The 23,400-nt window shown below is 41.0% G+C and overlaps 1 protein-coding gene across 1 annotated transcript in view; it reads left to right on the forward strand.

Annotated features, from left to right (window-relative positions):
- The window catches only part of COLQ (collagen like tail subunit of asymmetric acetylcholinesterase), a 157,854-nt gene that overhangs the window by 56,716 nt on the left and 77,738 nt on the right, over positions 1–23,400 (forward strand). The window contains exons 3-6 of the mRNA XM_033930733.1: positions 4,563–4,667; positions 10,154–10,198; positions 16,178–16,204; positions 21,668–21,739. Of these exons, the coding sequence (XP_033786624.1) occupies positions 4,563–4,667; positions 10,154–10,198; positions 16,178–16,204; positions 21,668–21,739 (249 nt within the window). The remainder of the gene's footprint in view (positions 1–4,562; positions 4,668–10,153; positions 10,199–16,177; positions 16,205–21,667; positions 21,740–23,400) is intronic.

The raw sequence follows: 23,400 nt of genomic DNA on the forward strand, positions 1-23,400 counted from the left end.
TGCCTGGAAAATTTAAAAGGTACGAGGGGAAGGGAAAGGGTATGTAGGTGCAGCAGGGGGGGGGGGGGGGTCGGGAAGGAGCAGGGGGCAGAGGGTGGGAGAGGGGCACCACTGCCCCTAGTGCAACTTACCGTCGCTATGCCACTGGCCCTGAAGGCTTAATTGATGTTTCTGTAGATGCCACCTAATATTCTAAAGTACTTAAGAAACAGCAGTTGCTAATCACACAAGCCTTTCCTCTAAATCAGGCTTGTCCATCCTATGGCCACCTCCATGTGCTTTTTTCCTGGCCCTTGGAAGCTTGGTAATTCATGTGGTGCTTAACAAATTTCCCCTCACCCAGCAAAGAAAACCAACATACATCTGTCTGGTAGTGAATGGCTGGCTCATATCTAAATGTCAAGAGCAGAGCAGATAATGTGGACAAATCAAAAGTTAGGGTCCTACCACGCTCTCCTCCCCCTCACAGTTTGTCAGCACCATGATCTCTCTATCTCTCTCTCTCTCTTCAGGCCTTCTACAGCACTTTTCTTGAACCAGTCTTTCAGCCCATCGTCTACACCACACTTTTTTCCTTCAATTTTTTTCATTTTCCCCTAATTAATTTTCTTCCTTGCTCCTCCTTGTCCTCTTTCCCTCCCTCAAAACTCCCTCTGCACCTTTTATTTTTTACTCCTTTTGCACAGTCATAATTTGATGTTTTATATTTGGGAGCAGGGAGTTTAATAGCTCTCTTCCTGCTCCACTTCTGAAATCTTTTTTTAACCTGTTCTGTTTCTTATTTTCCCATGGCCCAGACTTCTATTTCCCTTCATTCCCCAATAAATTCTAATGTACTTTCCCCTAACCAGTTGCTGTTTGAGGCAGGTTTAGCTCACCCATCCCTTCACTGATTCCCACTTCTTACGTGGCTCTACAAGTGAGACTTCATTTCCTTAGTAGTTTAACTCTTCAGTTTGTGACTCCCTATTGACCACAAGCTCTGCTCTCCTTGGCTCCAGGCATTCCTGTTTTCTGGGATTGCTTTCCCACCCCCCTGCAGCACCCCCTGGGATTGCTTCCCCATCCCCTGCAGCACTTCCCCTGATACTCACAGATTCCAGGCCAATTATCACCCTCTGCCTGTAGAGTCTGCTCACCCTGGAAGCCCAGCATGGATCACAGTTTGAAACCTCAGATTACACGTTGAGTGGGAAAACATATACCAGCAGCCCAGGGCATAAAAGAATGCACTCGTACTAAGGGCCCGATTCACTAACCTGCCCGATCGTGACCGATCCTTGTCTGATCCGGGCAGGGCTGATCAACTCAGGAAGGAAGAATATTCAAATGGGGGCGATCGGAAGCACACCCCCATCCGAGGACACGGATCGCTAGGTAGTGATCCCCACACATGCACAGACTATCTACTTTGCCTGTAGATCAGTGGTCTCAAACTCAAACCCTTTGCAGGGCCACATTTTGGATTTGTCAGTACTTGGAGGGTCGCAGAAAAAATAGTTAATGTCTTATTAAAGAAATGACAATTTTGCATGCAGTAAATCTCTTTGTAGTTTATAAATCTTTCCTTTTGACTTAAGTCTTAATAATAATATTGTCATTTATAGCTAAAGAATCATATGATCAAGAAATTTTTATTTTACTTTTGTGATTATGATAAACATACCGAGGGCCTCAAAGTACCTGGCGGGCCGCATGTGGCCCCTGGGCCATGACTTTGAGACCACTGCTGTAGATGGTCTGCACATGCTTACCAGAGCTGCCTGAGCATGCAATGGGGTGGTTGGGGTGCCCGCGCGCAAAACAGGGAGGGGCAGAACGAGTGGTAAAGAAGCTACTGAAAACTGAAGTTTTAAACCAACAACTGCCAGTTTTTAAAAATCATCCTATGAAGCCAGCAAGAAATTATTCTTAGGCCCCGACTCTCCTGCTCTCTGCTGCCTTCCCTGCAGTGTGAGCCCGAGGGTTTAAAGCTGCACTGTTCTGGAACACGCCGTAGGTAGTGCAGCCCCGCTTTAAACTTGCAGGCTCACACTGCAGGGAAGGCGGCAGAGATCCAGAGTCGGGACAGCAGAGATCAGTCTGGGCGGTAGAGAGCAGGGGGCAATTTGGATTCGGGGCAGAGCGCAGGGTAAGGGCTAGCCTCCGGTGCTGTTCTGGGAAGGAGAGGCGGCAGAGAGCAGGGCGCTTTTGATGGAGCAGAGAGCAGTTTTGTACACAAGCGACTGGTGCTCACCAGTTGCTTGTTTGATTGGCCAGCCAGTCGATGCATCAGGAAAAAGTATAGGGAATCGTGGCCTTCTTGCTTTGCATGCCGTTTCCCCTCATTTGCATACACGGATAAGGATCGGATCGGTACACAGGTTAGTGAATCGGGTCGGAGGGAAATCAGGCTGCAAAGAGCTTGCAAACCGATCGGTTTGCAATAGTTTGCGATATGATCAGTTTGCTTAGTGAATCTAGCCCTGTCACTATCCTCCCCTTTTATAAAACTGCACTATTGTTTTAGCACTAGTCACGGTGGTAACAGCTCCGACACTCATAGAATTCCTATGAGCATCAGAGATGTTACCACCACAGCTGGCGCTAAAAACCACACTACGTTTTTGTAAAAGGGGAGTATGTTTGGGCTGCTTACATGAATATTGTTTCAGTGGCCAAGAAGCAATCAGCTAGCTCTGGGAGCCAAATTGAAATCTGGATGATGGCTGCAAAGTTTTACTAAGAGCCAAGAACAAGGATTTAGCAATTAAAAACGAGGAATACCAGGAAGCCAAACCAAGAAACAGTCTGAGCGACAATATGTCCCTTCTCCTCTTTCCTCCAACTTTGCCAATGATCTCCTGCCACCTCTTCCTACTGCTGCTGTGCTCCATTTTTAGGCTGACTTAGCCCAGTGCCCATTTCTACCTCCTGTGGGATATAATGGGAAACAATATTTTTAATTTTTGTGAGGAATTGGAACAGTGCTACTCTCAATTCCCCCCCTCAGTTTAATCCCTGAATATTGTCCCTGTCAATACCAGAGCTGCCAAGAGAAAATAGATTTAAAAGGGAGATTTGCAGTTCATAGAATTCTATGCTTCCACAACCTTGTTCCCTTTCCCCATCCTTCTAATGAAATACCTTATTTATCTGTGTGACTATAAGGTTGGAAGAAAAGAACAAATACCCAAAACTGACCCAGCTCAAATAGCAATATATTACATTTCTACCCAATGTTTCTTGAGCTCACTCAATAGTGGGGAGCAGCTGATGGATTCAAACCATGTCTTCAAAAATCTGAAAATTATCTTTACTTGTTCTTGATTTTTTTTTCTTCCTAGTTTTACATCTCTTGCCACTTCCCTCTCTCTTCTCAGAACCTTTTTCTCAGCCCCCTGTTCTTTGAATCCCATAAAGTCCCTCTCCCTATCCTCATCTCTGTTTTACTTTCTTCAGCCCTTTTATTTATCTTTGTATCATAGTCCATGCCACCTCAGCTTGTATTCACTTCAGTTCTGTTCTCCCTTTCATAGTCAATGTGTCTTCCCTCTGCCTCTCTTCCCCTCACAACCCATCACTTCTAGCTTTCAGTGCCTGTGCTACTCTTTGCTTCCTCATTCCTTTCCCAGAGCCTCCCTCAATACTTCTTTCTATGGTAGACCTGGCAGGAAGCCTGTCTGACCTACTGTACACTGCAGCTTTTCTTTGTTCCCTGCTATTAGACTATTGGTCAAATATTCTTAGCCAACCAATAAGCTGTAGGGAAAGACGGGACCAGTAGCCTAGGGGACACCAACCTTCCATCCTGTTTTTCCCTGTGACCTATTGGCTGGCTAAGGAATGTCTGACCAATGGTGTTTCCTAAGCTACTGGCCCTGTTTTCTTTGCCACTTATTGGCTAGCTAATAAATATCTGACCAATGGAATGCAGACACTGCCTTTCTTCCTGCTTTCCCCTGCAGCTCTACATTGATAAGATTTCAGCTCTGATGTTTGGACAGTGCTGGAAAGACTATGGGGGGAGGGGGGATGCTCTAGCACCCATAGAGCTGGCGCCTATGGTAAGATTCCTTCTTCCCTGCCATGTCTCAGATCTCTGTAAGTTTGAGCTGAGCAGTGCCATGAATTTGGATTGGGTTTGCAGTTTAAAATCTCATGAGACTTGAAACCATGAGACCAGCCTGAGTTTCCAGCACCATGCAGCTTAGACTTAGAGAGCCAAGCCACACTGGGGAAGCAACACTGCAGTGACTGCTGTGGAACCTTAGTGTACAAGGGCATGCTGAAAAGTTCTCAGCCCAACCAACTAGCCTCCTAAATTCTGAGCGTTATTTTGCCACTGTAGCTGAAAAAGAGTACTATCTTATTTTGTTAAGTGCCAATTTGCAGAAACAAAATTCTCTGTTTTGACATTGTTTCAGATCATTGATTGAACCATATCCAGATCATTGATTGAACCATATCCACATCATTCTCTTCTTGGCTTGGCTGAGAACTTTTCAGCACTCCCTCATAATGTTCCCAGCTCTTTTCTGAAAAATGTTAATAATGTGTTATATGTATGTTTTGTCTTGAAGCTCGAAGACCTAGATATAAATCATCTGTATCTAGAGTTCAAGCCATCAACATTACATTTATGTGTAGCAGGGCCACCGGGTCCAGCTGGGCCTCCAGGTCCTCAGGTGAGTATTTTTATCATTGCCATGCCAATGGCTGTTGAAATCCCATAACCATTTTCTAAAGTAGTCATGGTAGTTGAAAAGATGTACAATCCATGTTTTACTTTGCATAGATTTAGCTATAGTTCTTATGCTGGATAAGTAATAGTTGTGCATAAGTTAAGGAGGAATTGCCCTTGAAGAGTAGGAATCAGAGTTCAAATTCTAGTTCTGCCATTGAAATTCCTTGTGGATCTTAGATAAATGTCTTGAGTATCCACAATGGAGTAATAGAAGGTTAAATGACTTGCCCAGAGTCACAAGGAGCTGCAATAGGCTACTCCTCCATGCCATAACCATAACCAAATTAGCACAATCAACCTTAATAACAATCCCCCTAACTCCTTCACCCACCCCCGCCCATATCCATCTATTCCCTGGCCACATAAATCACTCATCTCCACTAATGAGCAATACTGAGTATATTACCAAGTGAAACTGGAATTTGGGCTCTGATTTCTCTCCCTTTCAGGAGAAATTCTTCATAAACTCCTTATGTATAAAGACTATGCATGCAACATAAGAACTATGGATAAATCTATGCAGTGTCATTGTCTCTGAAAAGTTACATAATCCTGAAACACCTTCAGTTCCCCCAGTATTTTATTCTACAAACCTAGCACACCACTCACAAAACAAGATGTCCATGTCCGCACTAAGGGCCCCTTTTACAAAGCTGCAGTAGCAAGTCCTGTTGCGGCAAAGTAACAAAGCCTATAGAAATGGAATGGACTGTGTCACATTTTGCTGTGCCAGGAATCGCTACTGTGACTTTGTAAAAGGGGCCCTAAATGGAAATTTCTTGCTGCTGGCAAAGCCAAATTACCCTGATCACTAGATTGCAGCTGGCAACCTGCCTCATAGTTACAAAAGCCCCTTGAAATATTGGGGTCCTAGCCTTTAAAGACTCTTAAATACCAAGTTACGCAGTGTGAATTGAATTTAAAGCTGGTAGGTTATCATATGAATGGCAACATTCTGTACCTGTTGCAGCTTTTCTAAAATATATTGAGAGAGCACCACATAAATAGCATTGCAGTAATGCAGATGAGTAAGCACTGTTTGCACACCTACGAGAAGAATGCAGCCGATGCATCATTTAACACGTTTTTAATTGAGAATGTTACAGTGTTATAAAGAAAATATTTAACTCAGAAATCCAGCAATGAACAAAGCAATAGCAAACAGCTAATTATATCCATTTCATTAAAGTCAAGCCCACATCAAGAAGAGAAAGAAAAAAAGATAAAGGACACAACAAAAATTTTTTTTTTTTTTAATAATTTTTTATTCATTTTCAAATTTTACATGAAGTGTACAAAATATTGAATTACAAGTAATGAATACACAATATCACTTTTATATCTAATACATAATATTCTAAACATATTTTTATCTCCTCTCCCTCCCCCCACCCTTCAAGTATTTTCCAATCATCCATTACATATTGTATATCATATTATAGCATGTTGTGTAAAAATTATTTTCACTACCCCTCCCTCCATGTGTGTCACAAAGAAGATATAATAAAGGACACTCAGAAGTTGGAAAAATTTCTTCTATTAAGATAGGGAGTCCTCCAATCTTTTTTTATTCTTGAAATATCCTTAAAATATCAGTTTTTAAATATGTTTTCTTTGAGCCTCTCTAGATCTCTGACTTCATTAAGAAAATTGCTTCAGTTCCACTAGATATGGATTAACTAAGTGGCAGGAAGTGCAACATAAAAATTCTCTCTCCGATTTCTCTTATTCTCTTTCCTGGAAAATTTGTGGACTGAAAGCAGTATAATTTTATTTCATTAATTTTTACAAAGTGTTTTTGCTTGGTTTATTATTTTAAAAAGACCTCTTTTTTTTTTTTAATTTTTTTTTTTTATTCATTTTCAAATTTTACATGAAGTGTACAAAATATTGAATTACAAGTAATGAATACACAATATCACTTTTATATCTAATACATAATATTCTAAACATATTTTTATCCTCTCTCCCTCCCCCCACCCTTCAAATATTTTCCAATCATCTATTACATATTGTATATCATATTATAGCATGTTGTGTAGAAATTATTTTCATTACCCATCCCTCTATGTGTGTCACAAAGAAGATATTGAAAGAAGAAAAGAAGAAGAGAAATTCTACTTTTCATTCGTTACAATATTTTGTCAATGGCCCCCATATTTTTATAAATTTAGTATATGTCCCTCTTTGTATTGCTATTGCTCTTTCCATTTTGAATATATGACATATTGTATTCCACCAAAATGTATAATTTAGGTTACTATAATTCTTCCAATTGTTGGTTTAATTAATTTTTTAATTAAAAAGAGAATTAACGGAAAGGCAGCTGACCCTACATAGTCTCTCCATATCTCTAAACTCAAACTTGAATTTCTCTAACTGACTAAGGTTAGCAAAGATTTAGGGGCCCTTTTACTAAAGCTTGCATGCTCACAGACATTAGAGAATGCTAAATGCAGCATATCCTATTTTATACCTATGAGCCACAGTACTTAGGCCCAGATTCTATGCATGGTGCCTGAAATTAGGCACCTAGATTGGCGTGCCTAGCCAATCTAGGTACCTAATTTAATTTTTTAATTAGCTTAATCGGTGCTGTTAACAAGCAATAATGAGCTCATAATTGACAAATATTAAAATTAATTAAATGATAGGTGCCTAACTCGGCGCCTAGCCCAAGATGCGACCGGAAAGTGGGCATGGTTAGGGGCGGATTGTGGGTGAATCTTGAGCATGTTTTGTGTCTAGGCACCTAAATTGGATTTAGGTGGCAGAATCATAGGCGACATCTATTTATGCCAGGGTTTTCTAGGCCTAAATACTGGCACGTACGTTAGGCGCCTACCAGTGCCTAAGTCCAATTTAGGCACCACTAGGTGTGATTTTATAAATGATGCCTAACAAGATTGAGAAGTGCTATGCACCACATTCCTCAGCACCTTGTAGGCGCCATTTATAGAATCACAGCCTTAGTGCACACTAATGTTCGTTAGCACGTGCTAAACTTTAGTAAGAAAAAAAAAAGAAGCTCCTTAATTATTCCCGTCCCAAGAAACTAAGCACTTGCAAAGGAATTTAAGAAAAAAAATAGAACCTATAACTAAAACCCTGGATTTCAGTGAGCTAGGTAGCCACTTTAGCCCACCTAATGCCACTTCCGGCATTGGCCACACCTACTTTGACATTCCACAGCCAAAAGCAGCCTCTATCTGCGATTCCAGTGGCCATTTCAGCCTCCTTTTATTTAGGCGTCAGTAGGCGTTTCAACATTGCCATTTCTGACTGCATTTTTCAGTTACTTAGGCATTGGCATGGGCCCTACTGACGCCTAAATTTAGACGCTGGTTATAGAAGTTACCCCTAAGTGCTTCTACTGTTAACCAGGAGCAGGTACCGCACATTAATTTGAATGTCAATGCTCAGCCTGCAATGAATAATGCTGGGAATGCCCCTTTGAAGCAGAATTAGTCTTGGACTTGCCACACATTCAAATTACTCATTATAGTCAGTGTCTTGCCTGTGTGTAGTGTTAGGATTGTGATTTAAAAAAAAAGAAGAAAAAAATGATAATTTCTAGGAAATGGTGACTGAAGTCACCAGAAACAAAAAAAAGAGGTTTTATTGAATTCTGTTAGAGCAAACAATTGCCACTGCTTTAACTGCCCCGAAGCCCACAGAGATTTTAAAGGCTATGGGGCTTTTGCCACATGGCTTTGTAAAAGGGGGGGGGGGTAAATATTTAAGATTTAAAATAATCATCTAGCTTTTAATTGCATCACAGCAGCAAAACCTCAAAAAGAAAAAAAAAGTTTCTCCCTATAGCAAGAACTGTTCAGTAGACTCCAGGAAAATAAATAATTTATGACAACTGAGTAGTACTAGCCACATCCGGAAATATTTGAATCTTTTCTATGCAGAACATAACATCTTTCTTTTTTAAAATAACTTTTCATAACCATCATCTTATCTTACTTTTATCAAAATTGACTAAGTACAAAGCTCTCATACAAATAACTTCAGATGAGCTTTCCAGGAAGCCTGTTAAATCCAGGCTTTCAGCTGAAATCAATGTATTTGGCTCACCCTCAGTTTCATTTGCCAAATGAATTTTCTGAGGAAAACAATTTGCAACAGCAATTGTTATTCTGCATTAAATAGTGCTTTAGTACAATTAAAAAATTAAAGGCCAGATGTACTAAGCATTTTTCCTAGACACAAATGGAAAAGAAACCTTTAGTATATCTGTCACAGAATGATAGTACAGGACCCAATAAATTGAGTTCTTTACACATATCATATTGCCTCTAATGAATACCCACCTCCAATAATCACCTGCCCTCCGCTAAAGAACTCAAAAACACTGGAAAATTTGGCCTTCAGACTAAATCAAGATTTACCCACCTCCCTCAACATTGGTCTCTCCCCTCCCCCCTCAACAACAACCAAATCTTCTTACCTCATCTCGAGGTTATAGTGTTGTGCTAGGCCTAGAGCACAGATGCATTGGTCCAGCACCATAACCTTGAAATGAGGTAAGAACAGAGATCCGATCATCATGGGTAGGGGAAGGGGTGGAGGGTAGAGGAGAAGAATGCCAGTTACCACAGGGGACAGGGAGGAGGAGAGACACCAAATCCCTTACTATTATTTACTCACTAGTAATCTCTCATTTAGATTACTGCAACTCATTGTACCAGGGCATCATACAAAAGCAAATCCGAAGGCTCCAAATCGTACAGAATACGGCAGTTAAAATGATCTACAAAGCCAAAAAATATGATCATTTTACACCTCTCTTAAAAGATGCACACTGCTTGCCAGTAGCACACTGGATCACATTTAAAATATTATTCCTCGCTTTTAAGGTACAATCTGATCATTCTCCATCATTCATTTGCAGATTTTTGATACCATATGTTACCTCAAGCAGCTAAGTGTTATGGAATAGTATGGATCATTGTCCTATTTATGAGTTGGGATTTATACCTGATTTGAGTTGGTGTAAATCCTCGTACCCAAAGTTGAGCACAGATCCCAGTGGTATGTGATATTCTATAATACTAACTTTTTAGTGCTGAATTTTGAGCACCATTTACTGAATTCAGCTCATGTTGTTTTGCTCTATTAAATTATAAGCGCAGTTCAGCCAGCCTAAGACTGCTTGTTCACACCCACCCATTCATAGGGGAATGAGAACTTCCTGAACTTTGCAGTCTCTCTTCATGAAGTCACTCATCCCACTCCAGCACCGACCCTTGGTACTAAGTGAATGCTTCTTTAAAAAGATAGGACTTCGTAAAGTCTAATGGGCTTTTATTACCTACCCAATACTGATAAACAATATTGTGATATGAAAGATGAATAACTTTATGTCCAAGTTTAAAAAAAATAATGTCTTTCATTTGCTTGTTTTCATTTTCTTCCTAGGGCCCACCAGGATTTCCGGGTATAATGGGACCAAAGGGGGAAAAAGTAAGTACTATTTTTGTTTCCTTTCAATATAGTGGAGTGCACGTTTTTCTAGTAACATAGGACTTTCAGTTTAGCTGTTAAATCTCCTAGTTTCCATGGTTACTGTACTTCTTTAGGAACACCATACCCATGATTTTATAATTTTGTGCACTCAATTTTATGCTTAGTAGGAACAGGTTATAAAATACTAGCTACCCCCTAATGCTATAAAAAGTGCCAAAAATTGTATGTGTAATTTTGGTCACGTACCTAAATTGTGCACGCCATTTAATTGAACAACAATTAGTGACGATAATTGGCATGTTAAGCAAGTATAGGCATTGATTAGAATTAATTAAGTGTTACCTTTGTGAATTGAGGTGCAAATCTATGCCAAAATTTTACACAAGTCAAAAAAGGGGTGAAGAAATGGGTTGAAGAAGGGCAGATTGAGGCATTCCTTTAAATTACACACGCAATTACAGAATTGGGGTCTCTGTGCCTAAATTTAGACACATCTTCAAATGGTGAATTATCAAAACCTCCCACAAATTCACCATTAAATTCACCATTAAATAATTACTTACAGTATATATAACTGTAGACTCCTTAGAAGTGGCTGACCTTAGGAGAGAATAGAGATTCAGTGGGAGACCATTCTGCCTTGATGCAGAGGTCAAAACATAGCTTTGTCGGCACATGGCTCTCCTTTGCAATCTTAGATAAGTTTTGAAACTTTTTGGAAAAATCCTTTTGAGTTTTTTGAGAAGTGTATGAAATCAATTAAATAACTGATAATTTAAGAGTTGGCACCAATATAAAAAATGTATATACAAAATGTATAAAGAAAAACATAAGACCCGATGATTATGTGATAGTGGATCTTTAATGCTAGCCGACAGTTTGGTTAGCATTGGCAACTTCTGAGTAGTCTACATATACCGTATATACTCAAATATAAACCGGGATTTTTGGGCCCCAAAATTGGCCCAAAAATGGGAGTCCCAGTTTATATTCGCGCTAATACATCCCCCTTCCAAAATTTTTTCAGGCTGCCGCCGCTGTTCACCTTATCGCCCTCTCTGTCCTAGACTCAGGCTTATGCTTCTACTGATGATCGTCGGTGGAGGTGCAGCAGGCAGGAGCGAACTTTCCAAGTTCCTGCACCGCTGTTAACTGCCTGCAGTGCCTTTGGCCGCTGAGAAGAAGCACGAGCAGGCACACGATTTTGCGCTGCTGCTCAGTGCTAAGCGGCTTCCTTAATGGCTCCAGCGGGGCAGGAACTCGGAAAGTTGACTTTTGCCTGGTGCACTTCCACTGAAGATCATCAGTAGAGGTATGAGCGTGAGTCTAGGACAGGGAGGGCGGCAGGGTGCATGGCAGCAGAGAGGGCAGCAGGGTCCAGAGCCTGGGAGTTAGGGATGGTGCAGAGTCTGATGGGGGAGCGAAGGAAGGGTTCTGGGTGCAGAGTCTGCTAGGGGAGGGAGGGAAGGAAGGAAGGGGGCTGTGTGCAGTGCCTGACAGGAAGGAAGCTGGGTGCAGAGCCTGACAGGGGAAGGAGAGAGAGAAGGGTGCTTGTGCAGAGTCTGACAGGGGAGGGAGGGAGGGAAGGAAGGAAAGGAGCTGGGTGCAATGCCAGACAGGGGAGGGAGGGAAGGAAAGAAGGGGTTGGGTGCAATGCCTGACAGGGGAGGGAGGGAAGGAAGGAAGGGTTTGGGTGCAATGCCCGACGGGATGGAGAGAAGGGTGCTGGGTGCAGTGCCTGGCAGAAAGGGAGCTGGGTGCGGAGCCTGACAGGGCAGGGCACTTGAATATTAAGCTTCCCGACTTATATTTGAGTCAACCATTTTTCCTCCTTATGGGGGGAATGGGGGGTCTCGACTTATATTCGAGTATATACGGTAAGTAATTATGTAATGGTGAGTTTTAGTTGTGGTAAATTTAGGCGCAGGCATTTGTACCACATTTTTTGGGTGTAAATGACCATGTCTAGATTTAGTCACGTTTTCCAGGCATAAGCGCTATTCTATAAACTGCACCTAACTTTAAGTGCAGCTTATAGATTAGTGCTTTTTTCAGTACCAATTTTCTGGCCGCTATCCAGTATATAGAATTTAGCCCTTAATGTGCATAACTTAATTGACAAATTAGTTGCTCAATGGCACTGGCAACCAATTATTGCTCATAATTGGTGTTGATTAGCTTTAATTTGTAGTTACACACATAACTCAGTCAAAAAACATCAATAGGGGAAAAAATCTTAATACAAGTGGAGGAAAATAGAAATATAATAAGACAAATAGACAGAAAAAATACTACCATTCTTTTCACAAAAACTTATATAAACTGTCTGAATTGGGTATTCTATAGCAGTGTTTCTCAAGTTGGTCCTGGTGTACCTAGGGTTGCTAGATTTTACTTTAGTAAAATCCAGACCCCTAGACCCACACCTCCGCTGCCTGCTCTCACTAGATATAATGGGACCAAAGGGGGAAAAAGTAAGTACCTGCCTGACGCGATTTAGAGGAGGCTTTTCAAAACCTGGACAAAGTGCCGGGTTTTGAAAAGCCTTCCGGACCCCCAGATATGTCCTCGAAAAGGAGGCTATGTCCGAGGAAATCTGGTAACCCTAGGTGTACCCCCTTGCCAGTCAGGTTTTCAGGATATCTGCAATACCTTTTCCAATACCTTTCCAATTCATCCACTCTATCTCCTCCAGAAATTACCAGATATCTTCCTCTTGTAATACATTTTTTTGTAATTCTTTTGTAATCCGCCTTGAACCGCAAGGGAATGGCGGAATAGAAATCTCTAATGTAATGTAATCCGCAATGACTATGCATAAACTTGATTTGTATACACTGCCTCCATATGCAATTTTTTTTTCCATTCATATTCATTGTGGACATCCTGAAAGCCTGACTGACAAGGGGGTACACCAGGACCAACTTGAGAAATACTGTTCTATAGTGTGTAACTGCCAAGGGGATATGGAAGGGGAGGGACATGGGCAAGAGTGGGCCTAGAACTTACACACTAAAGTAATAGGATATGCACAACTGTAACATTTAGTCGCAGATATTTTCACCAGCCATCAAAATGGTGTAAGCAACCGTGCATAAATGTTGATGCGTAACTACTGACTTTCACTAGTACAATATATAATAGCTATTTCGTGTATCACTGCCGATTAGAGTTCAGGCTTGGCATGCAGCATCCCAATGCCTAACATCTGGCAACCTGTAGAGAATTACCCTCTATGTATCCCTTGGTCTTTATGCTGTAACCATACAACCATGCTTTCTCAAATCACCACTGATAGGTATTAGATGGTACTGATCGTATAAAGAAAGGTGTTGATGGCTCCACAGGGTGAGGTCACAGTCCCCATTCAGTGATGCCCTTGCAAGCTCAGTTCCTAGAGATCTATGTATTTGCTAGTTTGTTTTTTTTCTGAACTGTCAATTCCCTCCCTGTCCTCTGTGTTTTCAGAACTAGGGCTGAGATCCATGAGCCTTCATCTGCCACTACCCAAAATTTCCCCCTATTTTTGTATTCCTTTCCCCCCTCCAAGATATTATATTAGTTATAGCAACCGTCTGCAATCATGGGCCCAATATCACCGTTGAGCAGAAACAATGGCTTACTCCCCCTGGAGGCTGTTAACACTTCCCAGCCCCCACTATACCCAGGGACTGAACTAGCAACCTTTCACATAGCCCTAGGACTGGTTCCATGTATCGAGCGATGGTACGTCCACATCTGGAGTACTGCGTTCAGTATTGGTCGCCGCACCTCAAGAAGGACATGGCGGTACTTGAGAGAGTCCAAAGGAGAGCAACGAAATTGGTAAGAGGGCTGGAACACTGCTCATACGCCGAGAGGCTGGATAGGCTGGGGCTCTTCTCTCTGGAGAAAAGGAGGCTCAGGGGAGATATGATAGAGACTTTCAAGATCATGAGGGGCATAGAGAAGGTGGATAGGGACAGATTCTTTAGACTGAAGGGGACAGCAAATACGAGGGGACATTCTGAGAAACTGAAGGGAGATAGGTTCAAAACAAATGCAAGGAAGTTTTTTTTCACCCAAAGGGTCATGGACACTTGGAATGCGCTACCGGAGGAAGTGATCAGGCAGAATACGGTACAAGGATTCAAACAGGGATTGGATGGATTCCTGAGGGATAAAGGGATCGTGGGATACTGAGGGAGGAGCTGGGAGGTAACACAAGTATAGGAAGTAAATCAGGTAATGTGTATAAACTAACCTGGTCGTGCATGTGCAAGACCGGAGGGCTAGGACTTCGATAGGAAGGCAGGACTTAAATGGGAAACCAAGGTGGCAAGGGAGCCCCTTCTGATGATTCAGACAGGTCTTGACCTGTTTTGGGCCGCCGCAGGAGCGGACTGCTGGGCGGGATGGACCTGTGGTCTGACCCGGCGGAGGCACTGCTTATGTTCTTATGTTCTTATGTTCCCGTTTGTGATAAACCTCTTCAATACTGCACACACACTCTCACAGGGGCTGGTGCAGAAAGCTACCATGGGCAGGGGTGTGTGGTTATCTAGAGGTCTACTTGCAAATTTTGAGCTGTACAGTGCTGAAAAGGGTTTAATGCAGAAGTTAATCAGCATAGTTGACATCAGTGCACAGTATATTAAAATGAATGGTAATGAGGTGATTAGTAATTATAATAATAATAATAATTTTATTTTTATATACCGCCAAAGCCATGGTAGTTCAAGGCGGTTTACAATAAGAAGAGCTGGACAATCAGCGACATAGTTACATTGTAGAATCAACGAATACAAGTTTACAGAATAGGAGAGATAATGAACAAAAAATTCTTAGGTAACAAATCAGTTAAACAGTTTCGTTTTTACTAATTTTCTGAAACTAAAATTGCACTGCGAGAACAGAGCAGAACACGAAACATTTACCGCCAGGTCTGAGGAGGTGTAGAATGGTTTGTTGAGAGGATTTAATGCCAGTTTGTTCTTTGCAACTTTAAAGACGAGATGGGAAGTGACAGCTCTGTGCACAGGTCTAACAAGAAACAATCTTTGTGCCCACAGGGCTGTTTTGAGACATGCTGGGGCCCAGAGCAGAAATTAAGGATAGGGCCCCTGCTCCCCTCTCCTCCTCACTCCCTCTCCCCCTCCCCGACATCCCCAACTGCCATTATTACCACACATAAAACAACTTTAAATGACTTAGTCACACACAAAACACAGACAGACCTTTACCAATACAGAACAAGGGCACACAAATAGAAATAGAAATTAACTGGGAACCCCAAGAAATTAAACTTAGCAAGTATTACAACATCAGATAAATAGAAACTGATATGTACTTTTTGTATGAACACACAAGGGTCCCAGACCCAGGTCCCCCCCAAATTAGCCACCTCCCTTGCTGTGGTTAGTGGGAATCCCAAAGCCCTGCCAGTGGAAGACCACTTTCTCTGGTCTGGCAGCCAGAAGTCTCCAAGTTCTGCAGCTAGCTGCAATGTCCCTGAGCTATCACAAGCAACAACTTGGAGAGTTCTAGCTGCTGGACTAGAGGAAGAAGACTCCAGCTGTCAGTGTAGAATCCAAAACGCGCCTAAAATATAGTATATCCACTTGCTTAAAAACTTCAGCTACTGTTCATAAAACATTGTGGCTTCTGTAGACTGTCTTGTGAACAGCAGCTGGAGTTTTTAAGCAATTGGATATATTTTAGGTGCAGTTTGGGTTCCTGCTCTGACTCCTGATGCCTGACGTACACATTTCTGCCAAAACATGAGTCATTTTGTTAATATAGGTGTTACTCAATTTGACCTGTGTCTGCATCTCCTTTCTTTGGCTGCCTCTGCTCCTTTGCTTCATTCTGACCCTGAACCAGACCAGGTTGCAAAGTGAAGCTGCCTTGTCTTTGTTCCTGTTTTAAATGGCAGTAACTGTCTGTGCATCATTCCTCATCTGTGCTTCTTACATTGAATATCCTTTCCTTTCACAGGGAGAGATTGGCAGGCCTGGTAGACAGGTAAGATCCAGGGTTGATAAACATCTGATAATCTTAACAATAGACACTGCTTTCATCTGCCTCTTTTTGTGTACAGTATTTCATCTCTTTGTCTGACTCCTCATGATTTTGTGTGCTCATTTCAAACTGTCCTAGACCAAAACACATTGGAGAAATAATCAATAACAATAAAGCCAGGGAGAGAATGGGACACAAATCCAATTTCTCTCTGCTGCCAACCCTTTCTGTGACTTTGGTGATACCTCCTTTGACTAAATTTTCAAAGGTCTGCAGAGCCGTTGGGGGTATAACTGGTTGCTTTGAATGTCTAGGTTACAAAGAAGCATGTTGTATAGCAGGGGTAGGGAACTCCAGTCCTCGAGAGCCGTATTCCAGTTGGGTTTTCAGGATTTCCCCAATGACTATGCATTGAAAGCAGTGCATGCAAATAAATCTTATGCATAGTCATTGGGGAAATCCTGAAAACCCAACTGGAATTCGGCTCGCGAGGACTGGAGTTCCATACCCCTGTTGTATAGCAAAGCAGAGAGTCTGCTAAATGCAGATGTATTGTCTGAAGGCTTGGCCATAGAACACACATTCCTAGCTTATTTTCACCAGGATATTTATTTAGACAGTGTTTTAGATTCCTTACCCTGATTTATGTATTAGTCTTCTGCACCTTGCACATTAACTTAATCACTTATAATCCCACTTAAGCACATGGCTGCTCTGCTGTGCCATTCAACCAGCTATAAATGGAGAGCAGGAATAATAGAAAGGTTGCTTCTCCCCTCAGAGCTTTAGAACTTCATAAAAGAAATATACTGACAAAGCATCCCTTGCAGAGGCGCTCACATGCATGCACTTCTCAAAAGACTAAGGAGGCTAGTAGAACACAGAATCACCTATAAAATACTTTTGTTAACTTTTAAAATCTAACAAAATAACCAACCAGAATTCATTAATCTTCTTATCCCATATAACCCTTCTAAGGCTCTTTGATCGTCAGTTCATAATCTTCTTTCTGTTCCGTTACTAAGATACATAAATACAATGAGATCTATTTTTTCTGTGACTGCTCCTTCTCTCTGGAATAGCATTCCAACTTATTTACGCAATGAATCAGCTCTTAATCAATTCAAGACAAAGCTAAAGACCTTTCTTTTTAACGATGCCTTTGAGACTTAACTGCCCTTTTAAGGCGACTTAGAATGATTGAATTTTTATTTACCCTCCTATTGTTTTTTCTTTAAATTGTTATCTTTTATCTTTGAAATTTTAGTTCCTGCCTATTATCCTTTTGTTTCCATTTGTTATGGTCTTATGTCTCCAAAAGTCTGTTGCCCCCTGTCTTTTTAAATTTGTAGTTTTAACTATTGTTTTCTTCTATGACTTTGTACACCACCTAGAAAGCCGATTAGGCGGTATAAAAAATTTTAATTAAACTTGAAACTATTCACTGCCTTGAGTTATTTTTTAAAAAGGTAATATATAAATCCAAATAAATAAGTACATATTAATGTGCATTATGTTTATTTAAGATTTGATATACCGCTCCTGCATTTTATTGACCTAAGTGGTTTATAACATATCAAACTAAAATGAAATTAGGTACTTGAGAAAAACTACTCTATCTGTCCCGAAGGCTCACAATCTAGCTAAAGTACTTGATTAAAATAAAATTATGTAATACATTTCCAAGATCAAAAATCAAAGAAATAGAAATAATGAAAGAAGATAAAAAATGTAAAGCAAAATAAAACATATTTAAGAGACAGAAAAGTCTTTGAGGCGGCTTGATAGTAAGTTCAGTCTGCAGAACCAGGTCAACTAGCTGCCACCAAAGAAGCAGGACCAGGAACCACGACAATGAAGATCACCATGACACCGGTCACCGGATAGACAAGGCCAGGCGCTGCCGACAGCAGACCCCTGAAGTGAAGTTCAGTTTCCCTTCGATGTGTCCAACAATGCAGCTGCAGGAGTGCAAGTCCGCCGAGGAGAGGGGGAGAGAGGGCAGGCCACAAGAGATCCTCCGATGCCGGCATAAATCCACCGTTGGTGACCATGTCGGGGCTGTGCTGCATTGCACCGATGGCTTCCCCCTTCTGCTGCTGGACAAGAGCCTGGAAAGGGAAAGCTGTGTTGAACCAGCTGATAGAATCCCCAGGAAGAACAGCAGTTAGGAGAGATGAAAGAAAACACAGTTCCCTCAGAACCTGATACTAGGGCTGAATTCAGTAAATGGCACCAAAAATTAGGTCAACAAAACAAAACCCAGTAATGTCATACACAAAAACTTTTTCAAAAGATGTAGTTATATAGTTGAAAAAATGTATCCTCGGAGACCAGAAGACCAGCTGGGGGGAACACTCCCATGTATTAGGTCTCACCATCCAATCATTGCATACTGCTTGCAAGATCTTATTATCTTTTGAAAAAAGTGTTCTAATTCTTAAAAATATAATATTATTTCAAGTTGGCACTTATCTCAAAAGTTTCTTGGGTCCTGACACGGACCATGTTTGGCGAGCTGCTTTAGGGAACCCGACTTTGAAACTCAAAATGATTATGGCACCTTTGGTCTCTTAAGGTGTAAACTCAAAGTTTGCACTACGGAGCTTCACTCTAATGCTTCAAAAAAATTAGGTGCCAGGAAAAACTGGCACTCTTTGCTATCTATAAAGGGTGCTCCGAAATAAGCACTCTGTAGAATATTTTCTCTTACATTACCCGCATTGGTCTATAACCCGCGGGCAAGCGTGGTTCCTGTTTGCAGTGCTATGTAAAAGTCTGGAACCATTTGTGAATGTTGCATTCTTTCAACTTTCTGACCTGTTATTTTAATTTCTTTGTGTACCACATTATAAGGGATACATCTGGCTATTAGAATCAACTTTTTATTCTAGCTTGGCCATAAATTTCTGAGTTTGTTTGTTAACATTGCCATGTTAATTGTTTTTCTGCATAAATCAAGCAATGTACTTTGCTGGCCAAAAACGTATAGACGAGCATCATCTATCCTTCATATTCATGTAGATGGCTCAGTATTTTGTGGAAAAACAACTACAAAAGTGGGGGAAACAGTAATATCACTGGTAATGCTGACCACCAAAGTTCAGTCTGAAAGGAAAAAAAAGACCTCAGATTCCCCTCAGAATGGACATCGCCTGCTGAACGGGGTCACTTCAATCACTGGTCAAAAAAAACCTCCTCATTATCTATTCTATATGCACATGTATATTACGAACAGCACTTATCAGAAAGTGTGGGCCTCTTTCTGTTCTTGATCACATGTCTGCACCGTGTCAGCATTGAGTGAACCAGTTTGATGAGATGATCATGAGTGACAACACGGTTCCAGGCTGTGATGAGTGACTCAGTGAACTCGCGTCTTGATGTCTGATATCTCCCAAGTTCTCAATCAGATTTAGATACGGAGATTGGTCAGGCCGGTTGATTGACTTGATGTTGTTCTGACTCTTCCAGTTGATCACTTTTTTGGACCCAGTGGCAAGATACATTGTCATCTTGGAACGAGCTGGCCTGGAAACAGCTATTGAGATAATGTCACCGTGCACTTTTGCAGTATTGTAATGCACTTGGTCATGTTGACCATTCCATCGATGATGTGCAGATGTCCAATGCCACCGGCAACCATGCAGCCCCAGACCATGACTTTCAAAGGATGTTTCACAGGTTAAGGTACTAAGGCTTGAATTCCTCTCCAGGAAACCTCCTAATGTAGGTGTGGACCTGGCTACCAAACAGCCAGAAGGTGCTTTCATCGCCAAAATGCATCTTTCCCACATTTCACATGTCCAGCTTGAGTGCTTCTGCGCCTACTTGATCCGATTGTACCTTTGAACATCAGTCATTGGTGGCTTGTTGCATGCTTTGCAGCCATGCAGACCAAACTGCAAGCACCGGCGATGAACTGATGAGCTGACACTGACATGACACTTGTGATTGGTTAATGAAATTCATTGAAGTGCACAGTCTTGGTGTGATGTTTATGCACGTGGATGACCGGCACCGGACTGAGGTTTGTCTACCACTGAACTCATCACTTTCTTGTTTTGTACAATTTTTACAACCATGCTGTGACTACTGCTGACTTAGTTGGTGATCTGGTGGTACGAGAATCCTTCCTCACTCATCACACGAACATCAGAAAATTATTTGAAAAAGAACAATTCAGACTCATAGTTCAATACCTAGTCCTAAGTCTATTGGATTACTGCAATATCCTCTACCTTTCTTGTCCTACCTATCTAATAAAACAACTACAGACCGTGCAGAACACTGCCCTCAGAATGATCTATTCCCTTGGAAAATTTGACCACATCACCAACGCCTTCCTAGACTCACACTGGCTTCCAATACAAGCCCGCATCCAATTCAAACTATACTGTATTTTATTCAAAACCTTAAACGGAACGGCACCCACCCACCTAAACAACCGTCTAAACAGGAACCTCTCAACCAGACAGAGGAGAACCCAATCCCCTTTCTCCTTCCCCCCTTTTAAAGGAACTAAACGCAAAAAGATGTATGACAACTTACTTGCAACACATGCAGCTAAATTGGACCCCTCCATCACCAACCTACTGACAGCATCAACTGACCTCAAGGCTTTCCGCAAAGAAATCAAGACCCTACTATTCAAGAAATTCACCCAAACGTCCTAATCCCTTCCTTTTCCCCTCTCTCCCCCTCTTAGAATCTACTCATCAAAATTGCTTTAGACCTTACGCCTTAATTGTAATTTGTATTTCTCTTCCTGGAAATGTCCAATTATCGTTCTGATGTAATCCGCTTAGAACTGAAAGGTACAGGCGGAATATAAGCCAGTAATGTAATGTAATGCTAATCCAAAGTCAGGTTCCGAGTCTTACTCATAGTTGATGCAGAAAGTGTTAGCATTTAGCGCATGCTAAATCGGCTAGTATGCCTTAGTAAAAGGACCCCAGACTATTAAATTTCTGGTCTTAGAAAAATGAACACATTTTTCTGTGATATTTTGCTTTGGGATGCAGAAGAGCCAGTAAAATATCACAAAAACAGCTGCTAACTCGCCACACATTTTGTGGACTAATTCACTGGCCTTGAATAGAGGTAGCAGAGAGAACTATGGACGCCCATTTTTATTTCCAAAAAGTTTACGTATCTTGTAAATACTAGAGTTAAAAAAGAAGAGAGTAAGACCAAAATGTAACGTAATGGAGAACCCTCCCTCAAAAAAAAAAGAGGCAAGTAGATTTTTTTGAAACATCTAAGCTAATACAGAATTTTTCTCTAAAATGTGAATGTAACTTGAGAATTTTCTTTACATTTTGCACTTGACACTTCCTCAGCTTTTCCACCTAGGATGGTAAAAGATGAAGTAGTGCAATTAATATTTCTATTTATAGCTCCATGCTCACCATCCATCTTAGATAGTAAACTATTGCTATAATATCATTTTCATTATCTTTTAAGGGCAGATCGGGCTCACCAGGGGTCCCTGGAATGCCAGGCCCAATTGGCATGTCAGGACCAACAGGACCCAAGGTAAGGAATAACATCAAATTAATATTCAATGGCCTATATATGAGAAGTCCTAGTTACAATCAATTTATACATGTACATACCAGCATTTACATGTGTACTCGTTTATCATATAAAGGTGTAAAATTCAATTTTTTTTTTAGGAAGGTGGAATTTGCACATCAATCTGTACTATGTTTAGAATGTAAGAGGATAGGACTTAGATAGAACCAAATCTACACTTGTTTTGCTCATTTTAAAGACGAGATGCATGTATGTCCCAGTATTTCAATGTTGGGATTCACAGCTGCTTTCTGGCACATGTAGTTGTTTTTTTAGGCTTTTTAATGTGCTCGTTTCAACCAGGCCTTTGCAGGAGATTTTAGTAGAGAGAGTCTGGAATCCTTTAGTTCAATTCTATGATACCTCTCGAGAATTATGGATGGCTCCTCTATTACTAATACACAATGTCTGTATTTACATTCCTTGTTAATTAAGATGTAACTGATAATAAGCTGATAGGCTATTTGTAATGTACAGTATTTCCATTCTGTTTTATATTGTTATAGATACAGTATAAATTTAATGAAAAGATTGAACTCGAAAAAAGGAGGATTAAGGAAGATTTTCTCCCCTGTTGCTTATTTCCTCCTCCAAACTGAAACTAAATACAAATTCTGGCCTCTAGTTAATTAGGAGCATTCCCATTTGTGTATTTCCAAAATGGCAGATGTGGGGGCATTTTTGATAAGACATCTAAGTCCAACTTTAGATGTTTCCCGCAAGATATCCAAAGTCAGAGGTAGAGAAACAGCCATTTTCAAAATTGTCAAAACCACTAGACGCCAAAACATTTAAAAAAATATCTTGGCTGCCAGGATGTCCAACCTTAGGACATCCAACTAGCATGGTTGAGGGTTTCATGCTTCTCAGAGCCTGTCTAAAAGGCAGCCCGAAGAGACAAGTGGCTGAAGAATTCTAGAGGCTTGCCTGAGGCAGAAATCTTCTCCATTGTCCAGCTGTTGTGTGAGCTGATACAGGCACAGCACCAAACAGTTATGTGAATACAATCTAATACTGTCTATAGGAGACTTCAGGGTAGCTCAAGAACTAGACTTTTGAGAGTCTCTGAGGCTTCCTATAGGGTCCTCCTCCTCCAAAAACCCCTTTTCTTAATTTTTGGAAGTTTTATGTAGCTCTCCCGAGCTGTTTTCTGGTGCCAAAATGCAAATGCCGTGTCCATCTTGGATTTCCCGATTTTTATTTTAAAAGCCTTTACTCTTTTATAATTTTCTTTTTTTCTTTCTTGCTAATATGATTTTTCTATTCCCCTTTACCTTTTGTTGTCTTCATTTTTGTTCTTCCCCATAATATATTGTAAATCTTTCCTTCCCTTCATAGCCAAATTGTGTTTGTTTTGTCATGGTTTATTTACCCTGTTTGTCCTTATTGATTTTATAATTTTAACCCTTTTCATTATAAGCCACTTTGGTTTAACAATCTTGTTAATAATTGCTGTATATCAAATAAAGTAACTAACTGTACATACCTTGCCTCTGACTGTATGCTGGAGAGGCACAAAATTAAGCAAAGTAAATAAGTACCTTTCTATCAGATTAACTTAATAGATGAGTGACTAGCTTTCAAGAGCCTTCTTCCCTTTATCAAGATAATGCAAAATGAGC

This window comes from Geotrypetes seraphini, chromosome 2 (assembly GCF_902459505.1).
Source record: "Geotrypetes seraphini chromosome 2, aGeoSer1.1, whole genome shotgun sequence".
In the NCBI taxonomy this organism is placed as follows: Eukaryota; Metazoa; Chordata; class Amphibia; order Gymnophiona; family Dermophiidae; genus Geotrypetes; species Geotrypetes seraphini.